General features: G+C 40.0%; 1 protein-coding gene across 1 annotated transcript in view; it reads left to right on the top strand.

Moving 5' to 3' along the window:
- LOC107676474 (uncharacterized) overlaps positions 1–12,152 on the top strand; it is a 33,670-nt gene extending 21,518 nt beyond the window's left edge. The window contains exons 2-4 of the mRNA XM_016471024.1: positions 2,130–2,468; positions 9,630–9,685; positions 12,078–12,152. Of these exons, the coding sequence (XP_016326510.1) occupies positions 2,130–2,468; positions 9,630–9,685; positions 12,078–12,152 (470 nt within the window). The remainder of the gene's footprint in view (positions 1–2,129; positions 2,469–9,629; positions 9,686–12,077) is intronic.
- The last annotated feature ends 2,493 nt before the right edge of the window (positions 12,153–14,645 follow it).

The following is a 14,645-nucleotide window of genomic DNA, read 5'->3' as shown; positions in this document are numbered from 1 at the left end:
AAAAAAAAAAAAAAAAAATATATATATATATATATATATATAAGCAGAGACAATACTGATTATAGTAATATAGTTAAGTTTGGTTTGGTAAATGCATCTAAAAAATAGTGCACATCCAACATGAAATTGCTTTACATTAAGCATTTCAAACTAACACATAAGTATATTAACAGACTTTACCCATAGGTGGAGGGTGAACCAACTCCAGGGTAAGGCTAAAAGCAGCCAAATGTATTAAACATCATAAACCCGTCTTTTTAGGCAAGAACCAGACATGGGTGTCATGTCGGCTAAAAAAAATGTTTAATGGGACTGAATTTGTATTTAACGCGATTACAATTTAATAAAAACGTTAGAAATTGATAATTATATAACGTTTCCTTTCCACGGTTATTCAAACAGCGAATAAATTATATATAGAAAGTGACATTATCACTAATCTATCGCAAGTTTAAGGACTCTCAAAAAAACAAAACTATCGTTATAATCACTGAAGCTGTGTACACTGTGAAATGAATCTCTTACATTGTACGTAGGCCTACATCTGCACTTTGTTGTTTATGATGAGAGAATTCGCAAGAGTCCGGAATTCAGTCAGCGAACGCGCACGCACTCAACAAAACTGATCGGTTTCAACGATGACTCATCTGAACGCCTTTGATTAGCCATTGCATTCCTAAGCTCAACAGAATTGTGTGTGATTGGTTCAAATGCGCAACACTGTAAAAACGCCTAAAATGAAATATGGTGCAACATGAGCAGATCTTAATTTAATGCCGCAATCGACGACACTGTCTATTCATATTCACTTTGTTAGCAACAGACGTAATATATTGAATTTATTTGTGCAGGGGCATTTTTGTCAAATTTAGTGCCATTTTTAAGCCTTTTAAGGCCTTTTAAGCCTTTTAAGCTAAGCCTTCCCCAGCCTTACACATGCTTCGCCTATGACTTTACCCTGTCAGATGTCTCTGTTGACCAAACAATGATTTGTCTTTTCTGAATCATTAAACTATTGGTGTCCAGGACACTGTGAGCCCGGAGACTGTAATGGCTGTTGAGATAATCTGAACATTTAACCCATTTCATAGAAAATACAGAGATCTATGCCTATATCGTGTAGCATATAAAATTATAGACAAACAATTTTTGGTCTAAATCACCCAGCCCTAATGTAAAGGACTGCTGACATGTTATACTGTATATCACAGCTCTCACTGGATTTGGATGGTATTGTGTTTATTAACTAATCATTGCTGTATTTTTACAGAATTTAGGTGTCATTTGTGCCATTATTGTATGCAGAGGAACCTGTCAATTCAGCATGCAGTATGTGAAGCAGTTCATTTTGCTAGAGTCAGGAATTCATAAAAAACTACATTACACAGTGTGTAGAATATGCAGCGCTTGCAGATTCCTGTGAATGAATCAGATAGGCCTCCAGATATTGAGCATATCAGAGTGACAGCGGAAAATGGTAAAGAAGTAAATTGTGGATGGGTGCCAGCAAAATTATTTGAAGGGTCTCTGTTCAGTCAGCATATAAATGTGAATTTTATATCAGTCATTCATCTTTTAGCATCTATTCTATGGTGACACACATACGTTTGGTCACTTGGTCACTAGTGATCCAAAGATTAGACGTTGCTTTGATTAATACATTTTTCATGCATATTGTCTTGGTTGAATTCAACATGTCATTATAAAATATAACTGCTCTGAATATGTATTATCCCAAATATATTGACTATCATAACATTTTTAAAATGTGGTTCCAAACTAATGATAGCTGAGAAAGTTCTGTTTAAATTACGACTGATTGACATCTTACCCCAAATTACATCTTCAGCATCCTTATATGAGACTGTAATGTCTTTCAGGTCTTTTCAGTGTTCTTTCAGCATCAGCGTATTTATTGATGTGTTGAAAAAAGTATTTTGTATTGTCAAAAGCATGTTGAGAGCTGTAATTTTGAGTGCCGCCATCTCCTCAAGGAAACAAATTCTGAACAGCAGATTGAAATTACAGTGTAGAAAAGTTTTCCTCAAAATGAACAAACTGTGATTCTGAAAAGAAAAGATTGGACTGCCCTGGGATACATTTATATTATTCTCTTTCTCTCTTTTTAGATGATTTGAGTCATGAAGCCTCTGGATCATTTCTGGATGCGGCCACATCACCCTCCTCAACCCATTTGTTTGGCGGCTTCCATATGACAGACAGGAATCCAGCTTCTGTAGTCCAATCAGATCCCACAGGCTCGTCAAAGGGTAGTAGGGAACAACCTGCATTTTCCTCTGTACTCACATTACTTGCCAGCACGGCCCAAAAGCCTCCCAAACTCTCGTCAAAAGTTGTTGCACGTGACAATGAAACACATCAATGGCCTTCAAATGGATCTTTGGAACGATTGGAGCCATTTACTCTTCCATTGTCTGTGCTGGTCAGCAGCCAATCCAATAACTCAGGTTTGTTCCCAGAATGCAATTTAACCTGCTATTTCTATATCTTACAGTTAATTTAGATGTCACTGGGTTTGTATAGACTACCCTGTTGAGAAAAGAACAGCATATGCTGGTTAGGTATGTTTTGAAGCATGGCAGCTGGTTTGAGCTGGTTTAAGCAGATCCTTAGTTGGTCATGAGCTGGTTTATGCTGGTCCTGAGCTGGATATAAGCTGGTTATGAGCTAGTCCTGAGCAGGATCTAGTTGCTTAGGACCAGCTTAGGACCAGCTTAGGACCAGCACATTACCAGCTCATGACCAGATAAGGACCAACTAAGGACAGGCTCAAACCAGCTACCATGGTTCAAAACATACCTAAACAGCATGCTGTTTTTTTCAACAGGGTAGTCAATCATGGGTCAATTATTCCTTAAACTATTCCTTAAAATGAGTAGGCATGCAAGCCCTGCTGTCAACATCAAATTTGCCATCTTTTCCGTCATCACATGAATCATGGTTATTGTGTCCATGGTTACCAAAAATTGTGTCCAAATACACCTCATTGAAGCATATCAAATTGAAATAGGCTCAGCATGTTATTTTATAATTTTTGCCTTTGTTAGAACACAATGAAGCACTAGCAACTTCAAAACAGTTCTGCAAACTGTTTTGAAGCTTATGTAACCACTTTTCAGTGTTTTATGAAAAGAGTTTTTAGAACCTTCTGTTTTTCAAAGCTGTTTGAACAGCCACTGGGCACTATGTCACAAATTACACATTATTGCTTCATCCCAGGAGCTCTTTCAGTGCTGTAGCAGTTTACGTAGAACCCATTCAACAGGCCCAGAGCACTAAACATGCCCCAGTGTTTAACAAAATCCCCAAAAATGGCATCTACAACTGTGCTACTCTCAACACTTCCCCACACACAGTGATGTCAATTGCCTCATTGTTGGACCCCACTGATCACAGGAAAGTGAGTAAAATGGTATAATGCAAAGCTGAACTAAATTAATTGATATTTACATTCAAGGCATTTAATAGACTTATTCAGAATATTTATAGATAGTGAATCAAACATAGGGAAGTGCTGGTCTGTTTGTTTCCTCTTGCCAAGATAAAAGTTTTGAACATGGTTTAAAGGGTTCATGAACTGCCTTTTTCTTATTATTTTGTATTGTTCTCGGAGGTCCACTTACAATGTTATCAAGATTTTTGCATAAAAAAACCCCATAATTTAGAAGTAATAGTCTATTTTCTGACCTGTATTGACCCCCCTCATCAGAACGCTCTGCTTGAATAGGCGTGGCAGATTGTAGATTGTATGATGGAAATGCCCACTGGTATGCTTGGCTAACTGTTGTATATGTTTGACAGCCTACATCCTTCACAGATGCACAGATGACATGATTTAGGTTAAAAAAGCATAAATACTCAGTACATATCAAACGATCTGTAATAACAGACAAAGAAATAGTGACGATGTAACAAAAACAGTTACTCACACTTGTGTGGAGCGACATTACTGTCGGATCCAATATAGTCGGCACAGCATCATCTTTTAGTTTCAATTTTTCTGAAGTTCCTGCATAGAATTGCCTTGTTTGTAACAAATCCATGGTAAAATGAAGTGTATAAAGGACCAAGTTCTTACTGATGTGGTCTGGAACTTAAAAATAAAGTTAATCCGCTCTTTCCTAATGTTGGGATCAGAAGGAAGGCAATGCAAAGACTGTTTTTACACAACTTGGCACTGCACAGTGTCTTGTTGTCTTCGGAGGCACTTTTAAGGTTTCAGCATAGACCTGCATTTGTCTCTCTTCCTATTTACACTACATGCGCAAATCGGTGGGCAGGGCTTAACAGGCAGTGATGTAGAAGCAGGCGTTGATCTTCTTTCATGGCGAAGGAAGCGCTATCGAAGGTACAGAACGGCCAGCATAGCAGCATCTCGTTCCCTATTCAGGGAACCAAGGTTACATACGTAACCAAGATGTTCCCTTTCATAGGTTCACTTTAATGCTGCGATGATGTCATCGCTATGGGAATGCTATACCATAACGCCTGACATACCTAAGATAGCTGGCAGACTGAGGAAAGAGTCTGCTCTAGCGGAAGAGACCCCATTAGCCAAGAGCCATCCTCACATCCAGACAAGAAGAACTTGATGAAAATGCTAGGAGAGGACTAACCTGCCACAGCACAGACATCTCCCATCGAAGGACCTTTAAAGAGAGCCTGAGAAGAAGCCATTGCTCTCGTAGAATCAGCACACACCTCTAGAGGCGAAGTCACACCACGCGCCTCATAGGCTAGAGATATAGTCACTATCTGACCCCGCATAGCAGGGGAGAAAGCCTCTAACCACTTGCTGAAAGCAAAACTTAGTCGAAGCAGCATTAGGATTAACTAAGCCTAGGCAGCAGTAAGACTTAACCAGCCTCTGGGCAAAGTCCATACAAGAGGAGCTGACAGAGCCTGCATATCCTCAGTCCTCTAAGAGAGGATATGATCACCAAAAAAAACTGCTTAAGGTTCAGAGTTATCTGACAGACTTAAATGGCTCAAATGGATGGCCTGCCAGGCCTTCCAACCGAAAAATAAGTCTCAAAAAGGAATCTGTGCCGGGCGGAAAGGCCTAAGCCGTTTCGTCCCTGCATGAAACGGGAAACCAGAGGGTGATATCCCGCTGAAACACCTCTATGGGTAATGCTCAGCAGATATGGCAGCCACATAAACCTTAAGAGTGGCAGGACCCTACAGGGTAATGGACTGGGTCCACATTGTGTCCACTTAAGGGCATACAGCGTCTCATGGAGGGTGCCCTAGAATTAAGAATAGTGTCGGTAATCTCTGCCGAGAGACTGGAACACATTACAACTCCGCTCAGTAAGTCCACTCCTGAGTTCAGGTGACCCGGGACATGAACTGCTCTGATCGACAGGAACCTGGTCTGCATCCAAAGAAGAACACGTCTCACCAACCTGCACAGGGGGCGAGAGCATATTCCTCTCTGACAATCCATGTATGAGACCACAGCCATGTTGTCAGTCCTTGACCTAATGTGAAAACCACTCAATTGGGTAAGAATGGTTTGAGTGCCAGAAACGCTGCTCCAAACAGTTTGTGTGATTGAGCTAATATCATCCAATCGTCAAGGTAACTCAAAACTCAGACACCCCGGAGCAACAACAGGGCCAGAGATGCGTCCATTCACCTTGCGTTCGAGGCCAGTTCAAATGGAATAATACAGTATTGGCAAGCTTTATTCCAAAGGCAAACCTGAGGAACTTCCTGTGTCTCTTGACGATCTGGATGAAGAAGTACGCATCCTTAGATCGTTGGTCACAAACCAATCTCCGGTTCAGATAGAGACATGATGAACTTCTGCGTCAGCATCTTGAAATTTCTTACCCCAAGCACAAGGTTAGGTGACGCAAATCCAAATCAACAAATCTATGGCGACAACCCAAACGGGTGGTCGCCATAGAAGCTGGATGATGTAACCATACGACAGCTTGATCCTCCCTCATGAGGCCCCAAGAAACCTGAGTTGTGGGAAAAACCTCTGAAACAGCAACAAATATTAAAATCAGACATGCCAGCACCAACCACAAGAGTGGGGACCTGGATGTCAACATAGACCTTGCACCAATGGCCTTAGGGCTATCCTCTCGATCTCCAAAAGCTAAGGCGCGGAGAACGGTCAAAATCTGTTCGAAACGCAACAAGCGGCGGAACAGCTGATAGAGAGGCAAACACACTTATAGGTTGCCCACATTCATACAAAGTTCCAGCTCAATACAACAGCGGCGCTGAAAAGAACAGAGTAATTAGTCATGCAAACCACTGCTTTGTAGCATGAAACACCCAACTTTTCTAGTGCACAATAATGTATGCTGCAGTCACATAATGCAGCCAGTCATGTGAAGCGAGTGTTGGTAGCAAAAGTGCCGCAACAATCACATGAAGTAGGCTGACAATGGTGAGCATTAAAGATGGGGTAAGCGATTTCTGGTAGCCAATGTTGACATTTGCAACCTCGGCATCCAATTGCAGACCTGCTCCTTGAGTTCTCTCCAGCGCTGGAAAGCTGATCCGATATTTACACGGTTCCTACTTCTTGCCTTATTGCCTTAAGCCCTCTTTTGTTCCGCAGACGTTTTCCTCTTTTGTTTTTTATCCGCCATCTCTACCTTTCTGTCGCTCGGCTCGCTAATGTCCATCCTGTGCAGTGAACGCTCTCTCCCCCACATCATGAGTAGACAGGGCCCTTACTGCTGATTGGCTACAAGTTTGTTTTGCTAGTCGGCCCGAATCAGTTTTCTAAAACGTTTTTGAAAAATCGCTTACCCCACCTTTAATAGTTTGCCATAAGAGATACTCTTACACGTGAACTCATTCACACAGTAGCTCAGCGTAGGGCAACTCAGTTGGGATGAGAAGAATAATGATTAGTCATGCAAATAGTGTTGGTAGCCTGAAGTGCCAAAAACCATGTTGCACGACAAATGTGTGTTGCAAAACTCCACAGAGCCAGCTCATAGCACAGAGTCCACTATTTGTTCCAGCTCAAAGCAGCAGTGGAGCTGAAAGAATAACAATTATTAGACGGGCAGACTAGTGTTTGGTAGCATGACGCGCCAAAAAACCATAGCGCACGACAAATGTGGGCTGTGGAGCCCGTGCCTAAAAACAGTCACATGAACAAGAGTTGGAAGCGTAAGCGCCAAATCAATGTACGTGCCTTAATTAATGCAGTGCCGGAGTAGAGAGAGACAGGTAAAACCCTGCTCACTCTGCAGCCCGAGTCACTATGGCATTAGGTGTAAAACAGCTTGCCATAGGAATTTACTCTAGATATGCGAGCGTGCCCACTGATTTGTTCCAGCTCAAAGCAGCAGCGGAGCTGAAAGAAAAATTAACAGCCGGGCAGACTAATGCTTGGTAGCATGAAGCGCCAAGACCGTAATGCATGACATACATCTGCTGCAGGACTCCTAGAGTCTGCGCCTAAAAGCAGTACATGAAACAAGAACTGGAAGCGTAAGCACCAATTCAAATGCACGTGCCTGCATTAGTGCAGCGCAAAAGTAGAGAGAGAGAGAGATAGGAAAACCCATCTGCATTATAGCATTAATGTTAAAACAGCTTGCCACTTAATGTTCCAGCTCAACGCAGCAGCAGAGCTGAAAGAAATATTATATTACTCGGGCAGACCAACGCTCGGTAGCATGAAGCGCCAAGACCATGGTGCACGACAAAACATCTGCTGCAGGACTCCTCAGAGTCCGCACCTAACACAAACAAGAGTTGAAAGTGTAAGCGCCAATTCAAATGAACGTGCCTGCATTCGTGCAGTGCCACAAGTAGAGAGAGAGAGATAGGCAAAACCATCTGCTCACGCTAGAGCCCGCGTTATAGCTTTCAATAAGCGGCTTGTCTATAAGAATGCTCTTATCCGTGAGCTCATCCACTTATTTGTCTCAGCTCGACGCAGCAGCGGAGCTGAAGGAAATAGTCGGGCAACTAATGCTTGCTAGCACAAAGCGCCAAAATCATAGTGCACAACAAATATCTGCTGCAGGACTCCTCAGAGTCCGCGTCTAAAAAAAGAGTTGGAAGTGTAAGCGCCAAATCACATGAATGTGTCTGCATCAGTGCAGCGCAGCAGGTAACGTTAGAGAGAGAGGGGGAAAACCGCCAGCTCACTGTTATAGCTTGCTATAAGAATACTCTGAAACACGTGAGCTCTTCCACTTGTTTCAGCTCAACGCAGCAGCGGAGCTGAGGGAAGTAGTTGGGCAACTAATGCTTGGTAGCACGAAGCGCCAAAATCATAGTACACAACAAACATTTGCTGCAGGACTCCTCAGAGTTTGCGTTTAAAAACAGTACACGAACAAGAGTTGGAAGCATAAGCACCAAATCAAATGAACGTGTCTGCATTAGTACAGCACAGCAGGTAACGTTAGAGAGAGAGGGGAAAAACCTCGGCAACCGCAGAACTGGAACAGCGGGGGTTGAACGAACATCTCTCCTTCCTCAGAAAGAGAGCGAGCCCAGAGCACAACTTTACTTACAAACACAGATATCACGGATACAACAATAGATAAAGGCCGCGAAGCGGTCTTCCTACCTGTTTCCTCGTGAGTCCGTGTAACATGCATCCATACATACCGGAAAACTCATTGTGTCCGCTTTAGCGGAGTAAACTGCTCTAAATAAATAGATGGCTTAGAACACAAGAATCTCTTTCCGACGGTCAACAGAGGATTCACTTCCATTTGATTAAGTATGACGTCTTGTCACAATTTTGCGACTTTGGCGCTAAGAGGGTTAAAATCTGATGAAATAGCGCACAGCACGCATAAATGAGCATACGTGATGTATGCTCGGGGCGGTGCTAAGCGCTATTGGCCAATGAATTGGCGTGATGGTATAAGGGCTTCAGACATTCGTCACACCGGAGGTATTCCCATAGCGATGACGTCATCGCAACGTTCATAAGTGAACCTATGAAAGGGAACTCTCCTTTCACTTGGCAACTGTGAAGTGGAGCAGGACAACCTCCCACCAGTCCTTGTTTTGGATTCTCATCCACAGGCAACCCGTTTTGGGGCGCGGGGAGTAGCATTTTTACTGCGTGATAAATATGAACAGCACGGCAAAGCGGTTTAAATGCATATTTATCCATAAATTAATAAATACTAATTCTGCTGTTAAAAACAAATGAAGAAGCCGTGTATGAGAGTGGTTATTATGTGCAAACAGTAAGCAACTCTGTATTTGTGCAGTGTGCGCATGTCAAAAACATTAATTCCGATTTGAAGCTTGTGACATATAAACGCGCACATCAACCCGATCACTTTATTTAGCGTTCATGTAAACACTACATTCAGATTCATCAATCGGAATGAATTCAGTCTGATTGAACCAAAAATTGTGCATGTAAACGTAACCAGTGTGAGATATTTAAATGTAGAACAATATTTAAAAACATTCCACGCCCCTCTTACAATACATCTATCTACTCCTTGACTTGAGTGCAGAATCAAAGTTTTCAGTTTATTTATTTATTTATCTAGAACACGGCATTTACATTCTAATGCTGTACACAAGGTCAAGCTACATTATGACACACCCTTCTTCAATGTTCTGAAGCAATTGCATGTTTTCTGCAGGTAGTCAACCTGAAGCATGCATTTTCAACCTGAAGCACATTCTTGATGCATTTGCTGTAAATTATTTATTTAATGACCCAAACAAAGCTACCTGGAAATGCACTTAGAGAAAAGACTAATGTCAAACCTGGTCAGTTTGTTGATGACATCTCCTTGTAGAGACGACTCCCAGTTCAAAGGATCAAAATGGACAGGCTGCCAGGTCCACAGAGAGTTGTAGGGTCATTGAAAACTCAAGGTATTTATACTGTTTTTATATCAAAACCCTGATCAGAAATGACTCACTTCATGCTAGTGACTAGGCACTGTGCCAGTGACAATGCAGTGACTAGGCACTTTGATCAGACTGAATCCCTCTTCAAAATACCTCACAGAAAAGAGAATTACGTAATGTCTCCCATTGCAGTACATGGCAGAGAGATAGACAATATCTAGGATTCCATGATAGCATTGATGTATAAATATGTAAATAGTAAATTTTAGTTGAAAATGGGCCTACTTGCACATTTATTCTGAGATAGACGTCTTTGATAACTGATGTGTTTATAAGATGACTGTGATATAATAGGTATTCTGAAGTGACCTCGAATCAGATGCTATTCATAGAAATATCAATAATGATCATGCTTTTGTTATACTGTACTTGTAAACCTGAGGCCTCCACCTTTATTTTCCTAAATAAAATATAATTTACTTTAAAACTCAACTTAATCTCAGGCAAAAAAAGCGACTTTTCATATGCAATGTTTTTACTGCACATATGCTGAAATGTGCAATATGGACTTATTTACAGCATCTGAAACAAAAGTTTTCAATAAAGAACAAGAAAAGTTTTGTGTTGCTGAATTGGTGGCTGATTCGTGTGAATTTGTATGATCTTGCTAGTACATTTTCGTACAATCTGCCAGTGGCAGGCATGTTTAAGAGTGGGGTTAGGGGTGGACATTCACACTTACTTTTTTCCCCCTATAAATGTATGTTTTTGTATGATTCACAACAAACAAATTCATACAAAATCTCAGCTTCATAAAATAGTTATAATTTCCTGTAAGATTCGGTTAAAAGTTTTATGTATGGAAAGCTTTAGAAACTTAAAAATCTTTACATGTCCACTATATTATATTTGTATTATACATGTTTACTAGTAAATATATTTAAATTCAAAGCCGTTGTAAAATATTCTATAAACACACACCTGTGATCTTATTACTTAAGTATTACTGTTGCTGTGTGATTTTTTTTATGAAACCTTTCCAGGTAAATTAAGTAGCTGTCTTATAAAGGCTGTCAAAGCAGCTTCAAAAGTTATTTGATGCCTGTTTCACATATATTTTTTCAACCATATTAATCACATTAAATCAGTATTTGATGTACCTAAAAAGATTCATAAACATTTGATTTGTTCATACTTAAAATGCCTTCATGTTAGATGCTGTCATGTAAATATATGAAAATATATGTTGTTAGAACAAATAAATATCTCTGATTACTGACATTAAATATCACTGACCTTATTACATTACCGTTATGCACTTAATATCGTCATTGTTAAAGGGATAGTTCACCCAAAAATGAAAATTATGTAATTAATTACTCACCCTCATGTCGTTCCAAACCCGTAAGACCTTCATTCATCTTCGGGAACACAAATTTGAAAATATCTAAGATATTTTTGATGCATTCCGAGAGCTCTCTGACCCTCCCATAGACAGCAAGGATATTGCCACGATCAATGCACAGAAACTTAGCAAGGAGATCATTAAAATAATCCATGTGACATCAGTGGTTCAACCGTAATTTTACGAAGCTACAAGAATACCTTTTGTGCACAAAGAAAACAAAAATAACGACTTTATTCAACAATTCGTCTCCTCTGCGTCACCCTATAGCACATTTAGTAAAGTATCACATACGTAAACAACGTATGTACGCGGATACGTTGTTTACATTCAGATCAAAGCGTAAACAACGTAAACTGCTGACACAGAACAGCATACATTGTTTACGTATGTGATACTCTGGGTGACGCGGTGGAGATGAATTGTTGAATAAATTCGTTATTTTTGTTTTCTTTGCACACAAAAAGTGTTCTCGTAGCTTCGTAAAATTACGGTTGAACCACTGATGTCACATGGATTATTTTAACGATCTCCTTGCTACGATTCTGAGTCTTGATAGTGTACGGATACTTGCTGTCTATGGGAGGGTCAGAGAGCTCTCGGAATGCATCAAAAATATCTTAATTTGTGTTTCTAAGATGAATGAAGGTCTTACAGGTTTGGAATGACATAAGCGTGAGTAATTAATGATAGAATTTTCATTTTTGGGTGAAGTATCCCTTCAATCACTGTCATCACCATCATTATAATCATCACTTCACCATCTTTGTCCTCAGATTTTCTACAGTCACCTCGCACCTTTCTCATCTCAAGTGTTTTGTTGTTTCAGAGTTTCAGTGGATATCTGAGCTGGTGGCACCTGCAGCCACATCCAGAGCTGCAGACCCTGATTCTAGCAGATTGATTTCGCCTGAGCAGAAAAACACTGCTGCACCCAATAGATCTTCAGCTACATCTGTGGACACACAACGAGAACGACCAGAAAATGCAAGCACTATTGTGTCTCAACCTACAATATTTAACAGCAATACTGTTACCACAACCAGCATCCCCTTTACAACAACCACAAACCAGATTAGCACTACCCAATCATCTGCTGCTAAACGACACTCCAAAACACCTAGGACAACAATAAGAACTACAACTACACAATCTCCAAAGACAACAACTAGAATCCTGCCTGACTCCACCTCACAGAGCGCTAAGTTGGACCCTTCAAAAAGCACTTTAGGAATTCCCAGAGCTGCTGCTACTGAGGCCTCAATGCTAAGATGTAACATTACTGACAAGATGTGGATAAAAACAGGTGTGATTGCTCAGATCAAATGGTGATCTTTATGAAATTACAGAAAATTGTTGTACTTTAAATCAGTGTTGTAATCATTCAAGTCTGAGTCAAGACTGAGACCAGAAGTGGTTGATTCCTAGTTAAGTCCACATGTTCCCAAGTCATTGACAAGACCAAGAAACTGAAAATATGGTCTTGGACTCGAACTCAGGATTGAGTTCAGTTTCAAGTACTACAACATTTACTGTCATCTGCCACTGCTGTCATCATTCATGCTGAATAAATCTACATGCACATGTTTAATTAATGTTGAAAGCTATTTGTTATCATGACAGCACATGTAGGTGCTACTGAATCAGTGTTACATTACTCAATAATTGACTTGATCTCGAGTCCAAGAGCATATTTCCATGATGGATTTGGGAGCATGTGGACTAGGTCTTGACTTGAACTTAACCTTCTTCTGGTCTTGACTTGGGCCCTGTTTACAGTTGATATTAAGATTATGGTTGATCGGGTCATAACAAGTTGAGGAGACACATTTGTGTTTATACCTGTTTTTTAATCAGTCTCTTTTGTTCACTATTTATTTCAATTTCTTTGAGGGAAGAGTCTATGGGTGGGTGTATGTATGGGCTTTTTCTGATCTTTAAATCTAATATTGCAAAATAAGCTCATGCAATTTAGTTATGAGCGTAAAAGGAGACAGGATTCTTAAACATCTTAATACCAGGTGTAAACAGGGCATTGGATGAACTGATCCTGACTACAGCACTACTGTAAATTTCAGTGAGCACTGCAAATAGGTGTATTCAAATGCCTTACAGAATTAGTATTACATAAATTTACAATGTAATCGATAACCTTATATTTTTCAATGCATTTTTCACTTCATTTTTCCCCCTGTCAATGACAGTGTTGTCCGTACAGTTACGGAGGAGTCGTCTAGACAGTATTTTGAAGCAGAATCTCCCTCGAGGGTTTACTCACGCTCTGAAGAATGCCTTGAACGACAGCACGGTTCAGGCTAAGGTTTGCACTTCATGAATTTATAACACAGTCATCATTTACAGTTTGTTCTGCATCAAGTATGCACCAACACAAATGACATTTTGCTTTAAGCAATGTTTGATGTCTTGATATAACTACCACAAGACCTACCCTCTAAATCCGACCCCTTCAGTCATACATCCTTCTCTTAACATTAGCAAACCCATACTGAAGTTTTATTATACCTGCAGAGTTAGTGTTTTAGCCAATCACCAGGCTGTAAAACCCATGTGACTGATTGCTCTGAAAGTGCAAGAAAAATATAAATCCTTTTCACATGGTTTTGAGCACTCCAAAAAGATAAAACATCTACTATAATATAAATATTTTTTTATTGCTGTATATATGTTGCACACAAATTGTATCATTAAGAATATCCATCCCTGGCTAAAAGATTTGTTTTGCACACATAATGGTGTAATTCACCAGCAGGGGCTAAGCATCCGTGTTATATATCTTGTTTTCAGCAGCTTTGTTGCTGTATTTGTGTCTATTGCTTTCCATCTTCTCTTTCTCATTTGAATATACGTTTACTTCAGATGTGTCCCTTAGTGAAAACTGTATGTCTTATTTTAGTCAAGGGAAGCTAGGCTAATCTGCTAAATACTGACACCTAACAAAACCAAACACACAATCATTGTCAGGCAGAGTCAAACCTATAGGAGAAGAAAAAATAAATTGGGTGAAAATGGAAACAGAATACTGCTATTAGTCACCCCTCAGTTACATCTTAGGCTTTTTCTGCCTGTTTGTCCCAAGATAAAAGCTTTGATGTCAATGCAGTCCTCATGTTGGAAGCAATCCGGGGAGAGCTGCAAAGTTTGTGACTCATCAAATTGTTGATTGAAGGAACTACAGGGGTTTGGATTTAGCCATAATTTTGTAATGTAAGAACATAAAAACAATTCAAAATATTAAAGAACAAAAGGTATACGAGTATAATAATGATTCTAACATAACACTAAGCCAAACACCAATAAAACAACTACATATATGTGTATGTATAACCATACACACACACACACACACACACACACATATATATATATATATATATAT

The sequence above is a fragment of the Sinocyclocheilus anshuiensis genome, unplaced genomic scaffold (assembly GCF_001515605.1).
Source record: "Sinocyclocheilus anshuiensis isolate Anshui unplaced genomic scaffold, SAMN03320099.WGS_v1.1 scaffold168, whole genome shotgun sequence".
In the NCBI taxonomy this organism is placed as follows: Eukaryota; Metazoa; Chordata; class Actinopteri; order Cypriniformes; family Cyprinidae; genus Sinocyclocheilus; species Sinocyclocheilus anshuiensis.
Note: the sequence above shows the minus strand (reverse complement) of the source record. Positions and strands in the feature narration are given on the sequence as shown.